Source organism: Tamandua tetradactyla, chromosome 2 (assembly GCF_023851605.1).
Source record: "Tamandua tetradactyla isolate mTamTet1 chromosome 2, mTamTet1.pri, whole genome shotgun sequence".
In the NCBI taxonomy this organism is placed as follows: Eukaryota; Metazoa; Chordata; class Mammalia; order Pilosa; family Myrmecophagidae; genus Tamandua; species Tamandua tetradactyla.
The window spans coordinates 97,231,515-97,250,804 of record NC_135328.1 but is presented as its reverse complement, the minus strand read 5'-3'; the positions used below and the strand labels follow the sequence as shown (position 1 = coordinate 97,250,804).

Below are 19,290 nucleotides of genomic sequence, written 5' to 3'. Positions count from 1 at the left end.
TTTCAGGATGTTGAACCTGTCTTAAGGGTTCAAGTTCATTGTCACATCTGCTTTTGTACTCCCAGTCCTACTTGTTCCCCAGCTTTTTAGTTTTCCTTGCTCCTTACTTGATGTGGAGTTGGCAGTTGTCACTTCTTTCCTGTCATGGTAATGGTCTCTCCTCCGTTCTCTTCTTGCATTCTCATCTAGTAAGTCCATCATCTTTGGTCAAGGTCTGGGAAACAAGATAAGCTGGTTTTTGCCCAGTGAGGGCTGTCTTTCATTCAGTCTTCCAACTACTATTTGTTGAGTGTTTGCCATGTGTAAGGCTTTTTTTTTTTTTTTTTTTTTTTAAAGGAAAGACAGAGAGAAGGAAGGAAGGAAGGAAGAAAGGGAAACATCTTTAAACATTTTCTTGTTTTTATTGTAATTTGTTTCTTTGTTTTTGTTACATGGGCTGGGGCCGGGAATCGAACCGAGGTCCTCCGGCATAGCAGGCAAGCACTTTGCCCGCTGAGCCACCGCGGCCCGCCCCATGTGTAAGGCTTTTAACTGGTGGCCAACAAAGGATCTCAAAGACAAATATGACATGGGTCCTGCCTGTACGAGTCTCTGGTCTAACAGGTCTATTGCTAGGTCTATAGTCAAAGGTAATAGGAAAGTGAAAGTGATGGTGCCACCGGAAAGAGGGACAAAATCCACTCAGGTGAGGAGGTTGTTGCTGCTTAGAGAGATCAGGGAGATTTCATGGAAGTGGTGGCATTTGAGTTGGGTTTTGACTTATGGAGAACCGGGGGACAGTGGGATTAATGTGAGCCCAGCGTCAAAGGCAGGACCGAGACATAAACAGTAGAATCCAGGCCAGGAGTGAGGCTGCAACATTCCTTAGGTGCAGGGAGAGTTGGGAAGTGAGGTTGCTCCTCAAATGCCAGGCCAGTGCATTTGGACTTGGTCAGAAGCCACCAAAGTTGTTTAATCAAGCAAACCATCTTGTCAGAGACCCGCCTCAGGAAGAGTAAATAGCTGCCCTGGGTAAAGTGAAGTAGAGTGAAAAGAGACTTGATAGGGCAACCAGTTACAAGGTGTTGGAGCAGACTGGAAGGAGATAATGAGGGGCAGAATTCAGAGAGGGTGGGATAGAGGAAGATGAGGAGGAATTGGAGAGGAGGGTGTTCTAGTTTGCTAGCTTCCAGAATGCGATATACCGGAAATAGGATGGTTTTTAAAAAGGAGAATTTATTAAGTTGCTAGTTTACTGTTCTATGGCCATGAAGATGTCCAAATGAAAGCAAGGCTATAAAAATGTCCACTCGGAGGCATCCAGGGAAGATACCTTGGTTCGAGAAGGCTGGTGATATTCGGGGTTTCTCTGTCAGCTGGAAAGGCACATGACGAAATCTACTAGCTTTCTCTTCAAAATATTCTCCAATGGCTTCCCTGGGACTCTGTCCATTCTGTTGTTTCTGTTGGTTCTGGTGGCTCTTGTGGCTCTAAAGCTTTTTCCGAAATGGTTCCCTCTTAAAGGGCTCCACTAAGCAACCCCACCTTGAATGGGTGGAGACACATCTCCATGGAAACCATCTAATCAAAAGTCACCACCCATAGAAGCCATCTAATCAAAAGTTACCACCCACGTTTGGGTGGATCACATCTCCATGAAAACAATAAAAAAGCTCCCATCCAGCAGTACTGAATGAGGATTAAAGGACATGGTTTTTCTGGTAATAGCTTCAAACTGGCACCGAGGGATGTGTGGAAGAACTCTTCAGAGTTCAAGAGAGCAGGACTTAGTAGCTGCTTGGAGGTGGGGGGGCGGGTAGGGGTGGTCTGGAATAATGCCTGAATCATAGAGCCTGAGCTATCTGGTCAAGTAGATGAACTCTGGACCTAAGAGAGAAGGGAATGTCAGGTTTGTTGTTTGGGAGAAGGTGGTAGGTTCAGGTTGAACTTTGTGAGTTTGCATTGCAGAGGTTCCTCCAGGTGGAGATGCCCAGAAGATTATTTAAAATAGAAGTTTATTCTGGGTGAGAAAGCAGGGCAAGAGATATAAATTTAGTGAAATCATTTGAATTTGCATGACAGTAATATTTAAAAATTGTGCATGACCATAGAGGACCAAATGCAGCAGCTTGTAGAAAGCCTGTGTTTAGGAGTTGGGGCTCTGGAAGAGATGGCCAGAGGAGGGAAGAAAGCCTAGGAAGTGAGAGCATCACGTCCTGAGAACTGAGGGAGAGGGAGGGAAGAGGATGTGGTCAATAAGGAGGGAGAGAAGGGAGAACATGAGACCAGAACAGGCCATTGGCTTTGGGGACCAACAGGTCAAGGGTGATGTGAGAAAGCTTTTCTGGTAATAGGGCAGCAGCCAGTTTGCCGGGTTTTACAGAGTGAGGGGGCAACGCACCATTAAATGGGATGGTAATGAAATAGAGGCAGATGGTGGACTAGGTAGGATTGGGGGAGAGTAGGGAGATGTGGAGGGAAAGAGTTGGTCTAAAGGGATCAAAAGAAACTATATCCTGAAATGAAAATCGTTTTATTGATCAGGGGAAGGAAGAATTAAATAAAAATTGTCTCATGCTTTGGTAAATACCTGCCAGCCTTAGTGCCCTTCATTTAGCTCAGAGGCAAACATGGTTGACCTCATGCCAGCAGGCCCTGGCCATGAGATCTCACCCGGAGAGCCCACAGGTGTCTACTCTGAGGAGTCCCCAGAGAAAGATAAGGCTACGTGGGGCTTCGTATGGGATGCAGTTGGGGAGGAAAGGAAAACTTTTTTCTTGAAGGCAAACTAAAATACCTGTCAAAACCTGAAACAGTTAAAAATATCATAAACATCTGGAGAGGGAAATGCACGACAGCATTCCCTGAATGCTTTATATTGCTCACAGATTAAATTCTTTAGAGTTGAAGTCCTTTCTTGGGGGCTAATCAAATAGAAGGCATTTTAAACAAGCAAACAAACGAACAAAAGTATATAAAAAGTTTTGAGCATATCAAAAGTGTGAAAATATTCTTTGGGATAAACCTGCAGTCTGCTATTTTCTTCTTTCTATCAACTCTTAACATAAACCATTCCAACACAGTGAGAGCCTTCTCCTGTAATCCGTCATGCCTATCTTGTATTTAGGTGGGAGGATAACTCGTGTGATTTTGAGTAGGCATGTATTTTCCTGTATGAAGATGCCTGAAATTTCTATCCTGATTGATTTCATCGGGTATATTTTTTATTTAAATATGTCCTGGGTGTTGGCCTCCTTCTATGTACTAGAAAAAAATATTAATAATTACTGTAGTGCTAGTTAGGAATAAACAGAAGGAAGCAGTTGGAATTGTGCGAGAGCCAACATTGATGAAGTTTGCATGTTACATGTAGCATCCACCGGAAATAGTTTTTGCCTTTTGAAGAAAATAGGGTCTCCTGGTAGTTAAGATTTTATTGAAAATTACATATTGTGAGTAATGAATCATCCTCCAGCCTGCTGCTTCGTAGTCATTTGGAGCACAATATTTATTTTCAAATTATAAGCTGCAAATTTTGTACAAGTTCTACTGGAGAAATGGCTCATAAGCTTTCTGTTATTTCCATTTAATTGCAAAGTTACAGAATACTTTTAAATGAAAGACTTACTAAAAACTGTGCAGTTAAAATTTCACATCTTAAAAACAAAAATATGTGTTTTATTGAGATGATGTGAATCCCAAGTAAAAGACTAACCTCAAGCTGGTGGGTTAGATGGGAAACGCAGCTCATTTTGGGCCCTTAGGTGAGAAGAGAGTTGCTCATTCTCATTATAACCAATTCTTCTGGGAGTGGAGTTGACTTCCAAACTTTAATCCTTTTTCTTAGCCTTAACAAGTTTCCCATCAAAGTTGGAATTCTTCACCATACCTTACCCCTTAGAGGTTGAAGCTTTTGTGATTCTTTCTTCTCAGTGTGAAGAGGACACTTTGCAAGGCTGCTGGGGCGTGGTGTTAGCATGTGGTAGATGCCAATGAATTTGGGCTTCATTTAGTGAAACCGCTTTTTGTCTCCCACCTTGTAGACTTTGTACGTTTGCTGGAGCAGGTTATCATGGCTGCCTGGTGACCAGCCAGATCCAATCAGCTCTTCCTGCCGGTTGGCCCAGCCTCAGGAAAATGTGATGTGTAACTGCAGTCCTGTACATGAATGCTGCAAAAAGCACAACATACCAGGCTCAGGTTTCAGCTTGGAATTCATCTTGACTTTCAGTCTTTTGGTGTGTAGAGAAGGATGGATAAAATAAGACCTCTCTCTGAACATCAGGATTGAAACTTGTCTGAGAACATTCCGGGAAGTTTGAGTTATGTATCACTAATTTTTTCCCCCCTTTCCTAACTGGTATTTAATGAAGAGCCCATTAGTTTTTGGTCCTGTCTTAGACATTGGAGTACAGATGATAACTTGCAGTTCTCCCCTGGGAAGCACACAGGCTCCTGTTGGGGAGAAGGGGTAAAGAAAAAGACACATGTAGAGAGCCTTAAAATTTGCAGAATATTTTGTCAGATGTTATCTCCTTGATCCTTGAAGCAACTTTGTGAGATATTTTTCCTCCGTTTCACGGAGGAAACTGAGGTTCTGTGGTGTTTGTTGAGAGGACCGTGTCTGAAGGCAGAGCTCATGGTTTTTCCACACTGTTTCTGGGTGGCTGCCATTTCTGTTTGGGCTTTAGAAATTGGGGTTGGCCAGCCTGAGAATTCCTACAAAGAGAACTGAGCAGACAAGGGCCTGGTCAGCCTGGCCTGGAAGCATGCCTGCCCTCAGCCCTACTGCCCCCATCTGTGCAGCTTCTGTCTGCCTCCCCAGGGATGAGAAGCCAGGCCACGAACTATAGTCCCCTTTTCTGACTGCCCTGAAGGGCACAATAAAAGATGAAGTGGCGGTGGGGGGTAGGCCAGGGCAGTGGAGAGGACAAACACAGAAAAGTGATGCTAGGGACAGGGCTCAATCCCAGACCCCACCCAGATGCCAGAGACACCAGGCCACACGTGTGGGTGACCACATGGTGAAGCGTTGCAGTCTCGTGATGTGGGGTTTTCGGCTACATTGAACTTGATGGAGCCCCAGTGCTTTGCACAGAGCCTCCCTAAGTGCTCTTTCTTGGCTCCATTTTACAGATGAGGAATCTGAGGAATGGAAAGGCTAAGGGACATCACCAGTTCGAGGTCTGAAGCAGTTAAGCGGCAGTTGGTCGCCAGGGCCCACACGCATAACCCCTCTGTTCTGTGGGCATTCTGAGTAAGGGACCACTTCCGGTCTCTCTTGCAAACCACTCCTTTGCTGTACAAACTAATTGCGAATTAGGAACTGCTGGGACCCTACCTCTTTTGGGACATTAAAGCCCATGCCCAGTTCTTCCCAGTATTCCCACCTTACTTTTAGGCTCAAAAACATAAAGATATTTCCAGCCTTCAGATAGTACTGTCTGAAGGAATAGTTGCTTGATTGTTGGTTTTTATATGCTGTGTAAAGCATCTGACACCAGCCATCTTCTCACCCCTCAGAAAAACTTTTTTAAAAGGCAGAGCTTATTTGATCAGGGACTTGTTGCCCAAGTAGAATAAAAAAGTTGTTTGCCTCTTGCGCGTAGCACTGTGGCTATTAAGTAAGCCCAAAATGAAATGAACATATATTCCTGGTTCCTGACCCCTCTCAAAAAGGTACATGTGTGTGTGGCTTGGAGCATGTGTGTGTGGCTTGAGTGAATAAACCTTGTTCTATAGCCTCATTTATTCTGGTACCTTCAAAAGCAGTAATCGTCTAACTTCAAGACATTAAGACTTGCACTACAGAAAGAAGTAGAGAAATTAATATTTACTGATTGACTCTCTAGTAATCTTCACAACGACCTGGTGTTAGCCACATTTTACAGATGGGGAAACTGAGGCTCAGGAAGCTTAAGTCAATTGCCCAGGTAGTATAGAGGATTTCTTGAAAGTCTGATTTGTGGCTATTTTGTTGAAGAGGAAGGTCGAGCAAAGAATCAGCCAGTGTGTGGCTGTCCTACAGAATATTGCTACCAAAGAGAAGTAAAAGCTACACTGTGTTTATAGGTGAGTCGAGACCCAGTGTATCTGGATTAAAACACAGTGAATCTGAGGAACTTGGAATGTTTGGATCTCCTGGAATGAGATGAGGCACTGAGTCAACAGTAGTGAGTTACCTCTCACAGAAATGCTTGTACACTTCTCCTGTGAGAGTTTAGGAATAAATAAGTCAGTGAGAGACTGACGGAAAGAGCCTGGGGCAGGAGCCCATTCAGGGCACCAGCACTGGGCTTGCAGATGGGCAGGCAGTGTTGGGGAGCTGAGCGTGAGCAGGCATTTGGAAGGTGCCAAGCCCATCAGGGGAGGGTTGCTGTGTAGTCACATTGCTTGCTCATGGGCTTTGAGACTCAGGTTGACTTTGGGTGACCCCTCTGGGAAACAAGCAAGGAATGTGGGACACCGCGGCTGCCAGGCTGAGGTCCAGGAGGGGCTGAAATGGTAGTGTTGAGGGAGAGGAGGAAACCTGTCTCCCGGGATAATTCTGCCTGATTTCCGGTGGGGTGGAAAGCTGGACAGTGCCCTTTCTTTTTCCTTTTTTGTCCAAAACATTAAAACAAACAAAAAGCATTCTTCTTTTTGTCCGTTATGTTACAGCGTGGCCAGACTGTTGGACCCAAGTTCTCAGACTCCCAGGCTGGTGTTTTCACCTCTCTGACATGCTGAGAAGGATGCTCAGTGGGCTTTTGTTTCCTTTGCGAATTAAAAAGTTGTTCTGGTATTATTTTGTGAATTGTGTATACGTACTATACATGCGGTTTTGGAGGGAAAGATGCACTGTTAATATTGCAGACACAATGTGCTTTGTTATAAGGTCACCTAGTGTTTAAAATGCAGTATCTCTCAGTGAGTGCAAAGATTTGATGGTTGTATCAAGGAGGAAGCACTGAAAATATGCTTGATTCCATCCGCGGGACCTTGGATTGCCATGGCTTGGCCACTTCTCTCTGTAATATGCAAAGTGCAGAGCCGGCCCCTTTGAAAACTGGAGTTAAAAATCTGACAGTTAGGCTATGTTTTCCAGAAAAGCATAATCCTAAATAACATCTTTCTCTTGTCACTACTCTTTAATTTGATTTAGGGGGGGAAACACATTTAATTGTTTCAAAGATTATTATTTTTTTAGTAAATTTATATAAATGGAGGAAATTAATAAAGGGCTGTTTTTTCCCAGCTTGTGGTTTCTAATTACATCAGTTACAGCTCAGCCTTTCTCTTAACTAGAGTGCAGGCATGAACTGGAAAAGAATGAGCTAATCCATGATAGATCAAGTTGAATAAAGATCTCCATTCATATCTTTACCTTTTATCCCTTGTTCTCAGTGCCAAGAATTAATGCTGTTTGAAAGTACAAACTGAACCTGCCAAGCTAAGGACAGCTAAGATAATCCTAATTATTTTAAATGTAAGTGAGAAGGGTGATAGTTCCACTATGAAAAAAGAGTTCTATTGTGAAACACTAAATATCTGCTAACTGGTATTGATTGGGCATGGTTTTATTTCCAAACACTATGGTTATCGCGAAGTGGGAGAAGTTGTTAAGAAATTTTTATCAGCTTTTCATCAAACTCTTTCTTATGCGTGCAAACTCTAGGAAACTGAAGAAGCTAGCTCTTTTGTTTTTCCACCCTGGGCAGTCAGCATCTAGGTGACGAGTTGCTAACAATTTAAGAACACCACTTGCATTTTTATTTTTGAGTGATTTCTTAGTGGGAGTTTAATAGTACTTAACATATAAAGTAGGATGTTTTTTTCCCCCTGAAGCATGAATATCCTGTTCTCTCACATCATTGGAAGAGAATTATTCGTTCCAGTCCATTGGCTTTCAACAGATCATTCAAGTTAAAAGTCAGGGGTCTTTGCAGTGTCAAAAGATTGAGCAGTTAGAGTGGTTTTTGTTTTGTTTTGTTTTTGTGATTTTTTTTCAGTCCACACTATTTGCCAAAAATAATACTGATGGACAGATGACATCGCTGAAATCATCTTAAGTTTTCCTTTTTTTTTTTTTTTGAGCATTGGTAAGAGTGATTATGTATGAGGTTTGTTTGTTGTTTTGTTTTAAAAATAATAATAAAAGAAATACCCTTTAGCTGCTGTAGCTAATAGGCTACTTGAAAGAAAACAGATACTGGCTTGTTGGTTCAAACAAGGGTCAGCCTTGCCGTTTAACCCACCTTTCATTGTAGCATGAAAAAAAAGATAAGTTGGACAAGTTTTCCTTTCTCTTCTATTTTTTACTTTTCATTCTCTCCTTAGGTCTCCAGAAATCATTTCTTCCATTTCTATAAATAGTGGGAGCCTGTCAAGGTAGCATAATCCTTATTATTATTTTTTTAATTGTTTTTGAAGGCTTGTTGTCCCCTAACCCCAGCACAGCTTCTCCCGTCCCTGCCCCCCTCCCCCAAGCGAGGGCACAACACTGACATCTTCACTGATGCAAATAGTGGTGTGTTGAGCATTCTGGGCCAATTCCCCTACCCGCGTTGGGGTTATTCCCCAGAGTGGAATTACCAGGTCAGAGGGTATGAACAGTTTTACAGTTCTTATTACATGTCACTAGATTGCTGCCCAGAAAGATTGAACCAATTTCTAGTGCTGCCAACAGCGTATCTTTCCTCACAGTTCCACTGACACTTAAGCACTAGCATTTTTACAAAATAATTAAAACGAACCTTTTGAGTTGAAATTAGCCCTGTGTGTAGAGCCCATTAGAATCAACCTTAAAAGCAAAAGGGTAATTGATATAAAAAACTTCACTTCTTTCCCCCCAAAATGTCTAATGAGGCTGCCTTAAAATGGAGAGCATTCCTTGAAGGACTGTATTTAAAGATGATACAGATTTTGGGTAGTCACTAATACAAACACTTACTAAATCTTTCATGCATTTGGAACTTTCATGAGGTGTGGTTCAAAATGAGTTAAACAGATACTGTCTTTAACTTCAGCAGACTATTATTTAAAGGCGATGCTAAGTCTAGAACAAACGTAAAAATAGCATGGGTTTAAATTTTGAGGGGAGAAATGCTTTAAAAAATATATAGGTATTTCCCAAAACAGGTTGGGTTCATTCATTTGCAGCTATCTTCTCTGGAGTGCAGTCATGCATAAATATGCTTCTAGCCTTCCCGGTCTGTGCAGGTAACACAAACATTCTGCCTGTTTTTGTAGTCCCAGGTCTCACAGGATTACTTTCCAAGAAAATACCCAGAAGGCAAGTGAAAAACCAAAGTGGGGACTATTCCCAAATTCCTTTGCTTTGTAGAATCCCTCCACCCCTCTTTTAGTCCCAAGTCTGCTAAATGTTTAGGCTTCTCCATCCACAGAGGTGGGGGAGGGTTAATTTCGTAGGTCAACTGTTTATTGAAGGCAGAAGGCAGGCCCAGGGCTCAGAACATGTTGGAAGAACACTTACCTGTGCCTTTACAGTCTCTGTATTAGTATGATAAGGGTCAGTTATTTTGCCTCCTTTAATCCAGGTGGGGATTAGGAAGATACACTGGTCAATTCCTAAATGTGGTGACTTGAGGGGGGTGAGAAGTGCAGAGAGTGGAGAAAGCATGGCCAGAGAATCAGGCTGACCACTGGTATCCTGCCTTGGCTGCTTGAATGGTTTGAGGGTTCAGTGCCTCCTAGTCAGTGACGTCCAGGAAATACCCAGTAAATATTTACTCTCTTCTGCAGGCTTCTATACAGAGAAATTTGTCATTGATTTGGGGAGGGGGTACTACACTCTTCAGAAACTTCCCCAGATCTCTATAGCAACAAGATATCAGTGCAAGTTTACCACCTTTGGAACACATCTCTGTGCGTATACCACGTCCAGGCACATATACACACAATTCATGCATCACCTTGGATTTGCAGGGTATTTTAAATCCATGTAACAATTCAAATTTAGGGAGAAACTTCTATGAACGGCATAAAATGAAGGCTTCAGATTTTGTAGGTTCGCCGTTTTGGGTAACCATCTGCTTATATATGCATACACATACGTACTGTGTTTCAGTTTTTTCCCTTTTTAAAAGCTATGTACTTGGTACTATTCGCTTTTTATTTAAGCTACTGAAGACATCAGTATAAAAAGTAGTTGCTTGCCAGGAAATCACTTAAATTGTTTTCAAATTTATTCACTTACTAAGTTTTCAAATCATTCCTTTCCTTATTGGATATTGAGGCAGTTATACCGAACTTTATTCATCTATCTGTCCATCCATATGCCACATTTGAGGAACAGGGCTTTTTAAAATAATTTGGTCTAGTGGAGTAGAAATCTGCTTCTTAAATCCCAGCTCTTTTATTTCTGTGTGGTTTCACTCGCTGTAGCAAACCTTCTTTTCCAAACCCATAACAAGCGTAAATAGTGTTCTCTTATAAAAAGGTCTCTTTTCAGCGTGGTAATATACCTTATTAAATTCCAAGCATAATAAGTATTGATGGCAAACACTTCAGGACCCAGTACAGCTTCTACTATGATTTAGTTCTCTACAAATGACTTCAGCACTCGGTTCCCAATGCATTTTGCTAATTACATCATAGATTTCCCTATTGATGAACACAAGCTGAATTAACACAGGAGCACTAATGTACCCTTTCACCATTATTGTTGTACAAGAAGCCGTGGCAGATGCTGGCAGTTAGTTACACAAACATTAGTATTAACGATTGGCCATTTGGAATTGGTGACAAACTACTGCCCGGCAGAATCCTGAGGCTGAAACCAATCAGGAAGTTAATGAGGAGAGAAATTACCACTGCAGCTTCTCCTTAATTACATTCACACTGGGCTGGATGGGAGTTCTGGGGGTGGATCTAAACTCAGCTAAGGTTAAGAAGGTCAGAGACCCTTTTGCTTAAATTTTGTATCTACTGTGACTTGTAAGGTTGCAAAAAATTTTCAACACATTATTAGTTTTTCATGCTTCATATTTAATGTCGTTTTCCCGGTGGAGTTTAATATTCTAGGTTTGCTTTAAAAATATTTATCTGACTTGTACTTTAATGTGCTATGACTCAGTTTACTCTATATTTTTAAATTTCCCTCCCAATTACTGCTTTATATATTTTTAAAAAAACGTATGCTGCCTCCCCCCCCCCAAGAGTGTTTGCCCCCATATATTCAAGAGAAATAACAGGAAAGTTGATGTACTATATAATTAAATCAATTTCACTTGCTATAAATTGAAAAAGTAGGGTTACCTATCAAACGGTGGCAATACAAGGGCGGATTCTTGCTTGGGGTAATTTGTCAGATGGATCACTTGACAAGACAAGTTCTATTAGCATCCTTTACACAAAGGGGAGGAGGTCAGTGCAGAGTGGAAATAGTTTCTCCAAAGAGGGAGGAGCAGACTTGTTAAAAAATGAACATAAAACTAGAACTCTGCTACCTAACTTCCCCTTCCGTTAGATGCACTATGCAGAGATAGTATTTTCTATTCTAAAGAAGTGTTGGGGACTTTAATAAACCTCTATAAGAACACTTTCATTTGTAATAGAAATGCGGAGTCCTTTGGTTGGAACCTAGTTGAATACGCAATGTAGAAAGACTTAGTCACTTTTAACGTATTCTTCTCCCTCTCTCTCTCTCCCCACGTCCCCAGTATTCTCCCCACCCAGCAGTCAAGATTCTGGCTTGGTTTCCCTCTCCAGCAGCTCTCCTATTAGTAACGAGAGCACAAAGGGAATGCTGGAGTGTGAGTCTGCACCGGAGCCCAGCAGCTTCACGGTCACTCCTGTCATCGAGGAGAACGAGTAAGAGGCACCTGCTGCCATTGGCGGGTCACTTGGAATAGCAGGCTTATTCCAGTAGAAAAAGGGTTTGTTGTTAATATTTTGCATTGATAATGCCGACTTAACTGTTGAAAACGTGTTTGGTTTATACTCCTTAGGGTTTAGCCAAGAGGCTAAAACATATTTGTAATAGTTCAGGGTCCATTACCATCTGCAAGAATTAAGTGCTTTGCTCACGGAGTTTATCAACACTAGTGTCTCCCACTTTTTTATGACACTGGTTTACAAGTAGTTTTCAAGAAATACAATAATTCACTCAAAAAAGTAGCATGCTTGCATCTAAACAAGTCATAATTAGATGTAACTTTTAGTTTTAAAATGAAATTTTAGGGTTTTTTTTTTATTTTAGTACATAAAACTGCAGAAAATATAAATTCCTGACCCGTGAGAAACAAAGAGCAGGCAAGATTAGTGGTTTTTAAAGAAATCTGTGGTAGTTCAGAATAAATGGAATTACTGTATTTTGTCTGTTTATGTTGCTGTTGGAAAAGCCTGGCCCCACCCCAGGACCCTGAATCCAAAGCATGACTAAGATATAATCAGAAAAAAAGGAATCAGAGCCCTTAAAAATATCTACTTTTTTGTAAAGGGTAATTTGAAAATAATACAATTTAAAGTAACCCCAGTGATTCAGAGTTCCTGTTGTTTCTAGAATAGTACAAGAGTATCAAACACATTCTTTCTACTACAGGAAAGAAATGGATGCAATCTATTTTGTTACCTTAGATTGTAATCTGATTTGAAAATAAGTATGTCTTTAAAAGTTACTACAGATTTCTGAGTTTATTATTTTGTTAAAAATTGCTTATGGAGTACTTATGTAACAGAAGCCACCCTGAAATGAAACTAGTATTAAAAAAATTCATTGTTCTGTGTAGTTGCAGCTGTACCTGAAATAAAAATGTTATTGATGGCTGAATTTTCTTGTGTGTATATTTGGTGAGCGGTATTAAACAGGAAAAAAGAAATTACTTGTATTTTCTTCGCTCTGTGCTTTGAAAACATCTATTTGATTTCACCCCATCTGTTGTAATCAATAACCTGACCATCTTGTTTTTTATTAAATGCACTTACTCTTAATTTCATCCACCAGTGGTTTTAGAGAGAATAATGTGGAGTTACCTATATAGGTTTGACATTATAAATCACTTCTTGGGGCTGAATCGTATAGCGGTATCGATTGATCCTGATATATCACAGAAATTTACTGTCACTTCTGTTTTCAATTAAAGATACAATCAGTCAGATAATGACTTAATTGGATTTTACAGAAGATTGAGTTTTATTGCCCAGTGCTTTACGAGTTTAGTTAAGGAAGATCATTTTATCACACTTGTCAGGCTGCTGCTACTGCAGCCGTGTGCCCTTCGGCGGCTGTAGCTGTAGCTATTGTGGCGGCGACGCGGGAAGGCTGGGGGGCGCGCAGGGAAGGGAACCCGGCCGCCTTGTCGCCACCTCCAAAGCGTTAATGGTGACGTTCCGCCCATGAGGGTCCCCGGCCCATTGCCTAGGTGGTCCCCATTTCTTTGAATAATCCTGACTTCTGACCGACCTGGGTTCTTCCTGCTCCCGCCTTTCCGTTGAGGACTCCAGAACACTCATTTTGATGGGTGATTTTGTAGAAGTTCGTTACTCTCTCCATGCGGGGGTGTGACCTGGCCCCAGTTCAGTGTCCTTGCTAATTTCTGGCAAGCCCGACAGGCCCCCGTATACGTGCTAGAGCTCACTCAGAGCCTTGACTGGGCACCCGCCCAGCACTCGGGTGCGCCCTGGGGACCGGGCCCTGCGGGAGGGACGCGGGTTTCGCGGCTGTGTGCATCGTGTGCTCCCGCTAAGGATTCGGCGCCCACCCCGCGGCGCGCGGAGCTCAATTCCCGGCCTTGGGAACCAGGCCCATCGAGGGGGCTGTGCCCACCCTTCAGAGAGGTCCTTTGGCCTCCTGGGTCCCTAGAAGTCCACTTGCCTCGGCTACACCGAGTTTCTTTCGGAATCCTGTCGGCCGTTGTGCGGGGATTACAGCCCCGGCGGGCGGGCGCGTCCCTTCCGTCTTGGCCTCTGCCCCAGAGGATAATTCCCCGCCGGAGGTTCTGGCCCCAGGACCGCGACCCACTGACAGAGGATCCCGCCTCTGTTTCCTCCACGGAACAGCCCAGTAAAAGAAGTATCAGGTGCTCTTCCGCCCGAGCCCGGTGGGGTGGAGTGGCTTGGTGACACTCAATTTTTCTCCTCGGGAGTTTAGTCTTGACTCCTAGGGAGGAGGAGGGTGAAGGCAGGCACGAGGCCTGGCTCAGATGGACTGCGTTATGAAAATACCAAATTCCGAGCCCAAAGAACATAGACCATGTTGACATGCTGGAATTTGGCCATATTTTAGTAAACATGGAGGGGTCGTCAGTTTCTCAAAGTTCTGACCCCTGGAGGGAAGGCCTGTAACAAGCAAGGCCGCTTCCTCCCGCGGGCGGTATTGGTGCTGTGCGCGCGGCAGCCGCAGTGTGCGATGGACCAGCGCGCGTGTGCATGTGTGCAGTGTGCGGCACCGTGGGCACGCCCGGGGGCTGTGCCTTTAGAGACTACTCCGGCACAGGGGAACCGAGGCAGCCTCACCATGACTCCTTTCCCGGGTGCTTGGCAAACTCAACGTCATGCTAGGTTGGGGCTCCGGGCAGACGAGCCGCCTGCTATTAATCCATCTCATCCCACTCCCAACCACCGTCGGGCGGATGCTGCCCTCAGTTCTAGGACCCACCACGGTAGGTGCCATGGCTGTGCGGCAGGCCCTGAGCGGCTGCGCTGGAGTCGCGGAGAGAGCCTCCTTTGAGGCCCAGGACGCCGTTGGTCACACTGCCCCTTCCTTGCTGCTATAACCGCGGTTAATACCCCCGCGGAGACACCCGCCCCCCACGCACCCTGTGGAAATAAGACTCCTGCCCCGACAATATATCTGGCCGGATTTCGGCTTCTTTAGAGTTTAAACTCGGAATTTGTTTCCTACATACAATTATATTACACCGCATCTTCAAGCTCTGCACCCAGTCGTGTTATCAGCGCTATGGAACGCCCCGCCAGTTAGAAAGAAAACCAGAAGGGCAGCCTTGTGGGGGAGGGGGCTTTTCCCTTGACTGCCCTGCTTGGCCGGTTGGGGTCACGGCTGCCCGCGGGTCGTGGCTGGTCTGGGAAGTTTGGACGGGCACTTTGGCTCTGATGCTCACTCTCCTTTCTCTCTCCGCGCACACGCGGACGAAGCATGAGCCCCCCGCCTGCTCTGCCCAGCGCCTACCGCGCGAGTCCGGTGGCGTTGAGGCTCGGCGGCCGTGGATGACCCAGATTGCCGCCTTTAAAAGACGCCTCCCCACCCCCGTCCCACCGTGGAAATGCAGACAGGCCTTTACTCAGTCACTTGTTTCTTTCCAAGTCCCTCTCTCCCCTCTCTCCCCTCTCCCCCCGCCCCCGGAGCAAAGACCAGCAAACTTTTCTACAGTTCAAAACTGCAGCCGGAACGTGGAGGGCCTGGGCCCGGAGCGGGGCGGGGCGCTGCCGGGGGGCGGGGCTGGGGCGGGGGCTTGGGCGGGGCCCCCGCGTTCCGGAAGTCGTCCGACCCCGAGGCTCGCGCGCCATCAAAGTGAGCGGAGTCTGGGCCTAGACTCTACCCGGGTGGGGCACCCTGCGAGGCCCTCACCCACATTCACCCGCCCCGCAGCAGTTAGACGCCGCGGCCTAATTCCTGCCTTGGGTACGGCCTCGGCGCGTTGAGCCCGCGCCTCCTTTCCCTGGGGTTTCGGTGCGGGAAGCACGGGCGAGTTTAGCTGGTAAAGCTGAGTGAGCAGCTCTTTCCCTGAAGCCGGTATAATCTCCCGCTTTCCCCGCTACGGGGCTTTGTTCCGGGGAAGAGAGGGCGGCGGAAGAGTGATTGTCCTGGAGAGCAACACTCCGGTAAAAGAAACTTTCCTTTTCCTACACTGTTGCTCAAATCACCTAAGGCGATTTCCTCAATCTTTTTGTTTTGTTTTGTTTTCAGTTTTAAAGTAGCAGGGGAAAGAGGATCTTAAACTGTTTTAAAGTCAGCCCTGCTCTTGCTTTACTCTGGAGGGTACACGGTTGATCTTTTCCTTTGCAGCAAGGCAGATGGGATCATGCATTTTTCGCGTTCCGCGACGCCTCGTGTCCACCTGTGGGACCCAGCAGTGCCGCCCAAAAGGCCAGGGCCGGGGAAGTTAGCGGCTGCTCTCGGGCCTGGTTCCCGAGGACCACTGGGGAGCACTCCGCCACGTGCGCTTTTCTAGTCCTCTCGAAAGCGCGAGGCTGTGGTTGTGGCCATACAGTGGGATCCTCGGGATGCAAGAGCGATATCCCAAACCCTCCACCCCCTAGAGGTGGGGACCGACGCGGTCTTGGGTCCGGAATGGGTCTGAGAAGTCTGCACAGGCGGGAGCCACAGCAAACTAGAGCTTGGACAGTGTGAGAACGTAAAGGATGCAGCGGAGCCTGCCGGCTCTGCACGAGGCCCGCCGCGTCGCACGCGGTTCGGTGCCAACAACGTTTGCTCCCCAAGGTCTCGGCCGCTAGAGATCCAAGAGCAGTCGTCGTCGACTGCGATCCATCTCCCTGACTTCCAAAATTATGTGAGTCACGGGCTGCCTAGGACCTTCCTTTTACTCAGCGGCGCTCCCGGCCCCGCCAGGTGCAGCTTCTCTCGGCCTCGTGCTCTCCATCCCGCGCCCGGGATTGTGGCTTCGGGGATTGCATGCGGATGCGCACGAGTCTTCTCCCCAGTCAACCGAGGGAGAACAAGGACATTATTGTCACCCCAAGAAACCGATTGCTAGTCGCTCCGCTGCTTAGACATCCCCCCCCCCTTTTTTTAATTTGAAGCTGGCCAAAGAGCGATGCGGAAAGGCACAGTCACGGTGAGAACCGAATTCCCACGCAGAGAAAAGGGGGCACGTTTTTCTGCCTTTACGGAGTCTTTCTGCACACCCAGGCCCCAGCGTCTGCCTGCACCAGCGTCATCGTGGTTGCGCTTAAAACGGCAAAATAGTAACGGTGACCTCCCCCTCCATGAGAATCCAGCAAACAGAAAATTTCCCAGTGTATCATACATCCGGGATAATATGTCCTTTTGATTGTTACTTGGACTGGGGGGTGGAAAGCAGCTACCAGGACTCTAGATTTCGACTCAGAACATCCTCATTTCCTCAAGGGCACATGCATCCTGAGCTTTTAGAAGTACACTCTGTGTGTTAAGAGAAAGAATTATATACATACATTATCTTTCCCCATTTCGCTATTAATACCTGTCACAATTCTGTCCGGTTAATTGTGGTTTGAACACATACATACACACACACACACCAGAAGAGAGTGTGCAAGTAGATCCACTTTAGAGGTTACATTTGCTTGTAATCCTTCCTCCCTCCCTTTCCAATTTCTTTGATGATTTTTCCCATAAGCGTATAAGCTGCCCGGACTTAGTAAGAAGCAAGCCGCTCCTCCTAAATGTTATTCGGACCATATGCTTTCTACATTCATTCCCGCTCCTGCTTTTCTTCTCCTGCTAACTGCTAACACGTTATAGTCACCTTGAAATTTCCTCTGCTATTTTCCAATTAAAAGCTTAATAGCCCTGGAAACGGAGTTCATGTGGTGAAGTTTACCATAGCCCCTTGTTCTGAAAGGCTTTCTGCTGGGATCCCATTATGTGCTTGAATAAACCCTTTCTGCAAACAGAAATGGGACTCGGGGTTGTCAGGTGTTGGGTTACAATAGACTTTGAGGCAGGGGACGTTTTACCAACATAAATACAAACCTGTCCCTATAGGGAGATGTTGTCAAATACTGGGATATGGAAAACATTCCCATCAAATATGAGAAAAGGATTACTGCGCTATATCAAATGAGTATTTAGAACTCAGCCTCCGATGTGCACTGGAGTGAAACGGGGGCCCAGGACCAAATAATGCCCAACTGTTTGAATGGCAAAGGGACAGGGTGGATAGGTGACCGAGGGAGGAAAGGGGGTCGCCTTGGTAGTGGGAATAGCCCCCAAACCTGTTGCAGAGCTCTCTGCTGCTTTCTTTTTTTAAAAAAAATTCTTTATTCCCAAGTTCATTACATTCCCTCGTTTTTGCTGACCACTTGGAGGAAGTCGGGAGAAATTTGGCTTTGAAAAACTGCCCTTGAACCCCGGAGTCCCAGAGCCCCTGAGATTTCAGCGCGAAAGTTTCCAGATTCGGTGTCATTCGCGGCCCTCTAAATCTCCCATCACGTGAAGCGTCTGGCTGCCAGCACCTGGTTTCCCGCCCTAAGCCTGCGGTGCTGTGGGGTGACATATGCCTCGCGCTCCGAGAGTTTGAGAGGTTCCTTCCAGCAGTAGTGTTTCAGGGCTGGATGTTTTTCTAGCGAAGGTTGGAAGGAGTGGAGGGTGGCGCGAGAAAGCGAGGAGACGCAAGGCGGAGGAGTTGGTGCGCAAGGCGCCGGCGTGATCCGCGCCGGAGGTGCCAGGAGTCTCCCGAGACCCAAGAGCGCGGGCGCCACGCCGCCTCCTGCCCGCCAGGCCATCGGCTTGGCTTTGGGGGGGAGGGCTCCCGGGGCTGGGACTCCAAGGCAAGGTCTTCCTGCTCATGGCCCACTGGGACAGTCCCGGATGACTCCGGGACACCTCGGAAACGGGACGTATGAGACTGCGAAGGGCTTCAAAGGAAACGCTCACAACCGGGTTCCCTTGTACACTCCCTTCCTTGAATCTCCCTACCAGGCTGCTAGAGCGCCTGGCGGTGCTTTACTTGAATTCACAGCAAATGCGGAGGAAAGCTTTCGTATTTGCTGCTTGCTTCCAGGGTAGTGCAGAGAAAAGCGGCTTCCCCGAGGGGACAAGGGCCGTGGTGCACAGGAAGGGCCAAGCATTGCAGTGAAGTTCTGTAAGCTCCCGTCTGGCATTCGATTCTTCCAAGCTGGAGGTGAGCTCAGGTTCTGCTCCAAGGCCTTGCGGACCCAGGGCTCGGGGTCTTCCAACATCCCCCTTCGCACAGAACCGTTTTTGCTGCTCGGCTCCGACTGTATCCGCTTATTTTGCATTGTTTTGTTTTGGGGGTGGGTTGGCGATAGCTGTCCCAGTGCCTTTGTCGCGGTAGTCGGCCTTGGGTCAAACCGGATACTTGCAGATTAGAAACACGAAAATGAAGTCTAAGAAAAGTTGTATGCGGTCATCAGATGCAAAGGCCGCCTCCTGCCCACACCTAGAGACATTATGGGGAGCAGGGAGAGGTGGCTCAATCCCTTATCTATAATTAAATCACAATCTGTGGGATTTGGATTGAGTGAAGCTAGCTCTCGGTTGAAGGTTCACTGGCAGGTGGGGACAGAGGAGATCATACCCGGGAACTTTACCGGCGCTAAAGTGGCGCCTCTGTCCTTTCTCTGAAAGTTTTAGACCCGGCACTTAGCAAATCCCCCCACCCCCAC

The 19,290-nt window shown here is 46.0% G+C and overlaps 1 protein-coding gene across 1 annotated transcript in view; it reads left to right on the top strand.

Annotated features, from left to right (window-relative positions):
- DMRT1 (doublesex and mab-3 related transcription factor 1) overlaps positions 1 to 13,010 on the top strand; it is a 116,218-nt gene extending 103,208 nt beyond the window's left edge. The window contains exon 5 of the mRNA XM_077148322.1: positions 11,643 to 13,010. Coding sequence (XP_077004437.1) covers positions 11,643 to 11,797 — 155 coding nt within the window. The 3' untranslated portion in view covers positions 11,798 to 13,010. The remainder of the gene's footprint in view (positions 1 to 11,642) is intronic.
- The last annotated feature ends 6,280 nt before the right edge of the window (positions 13,011 to 19,290 follow it).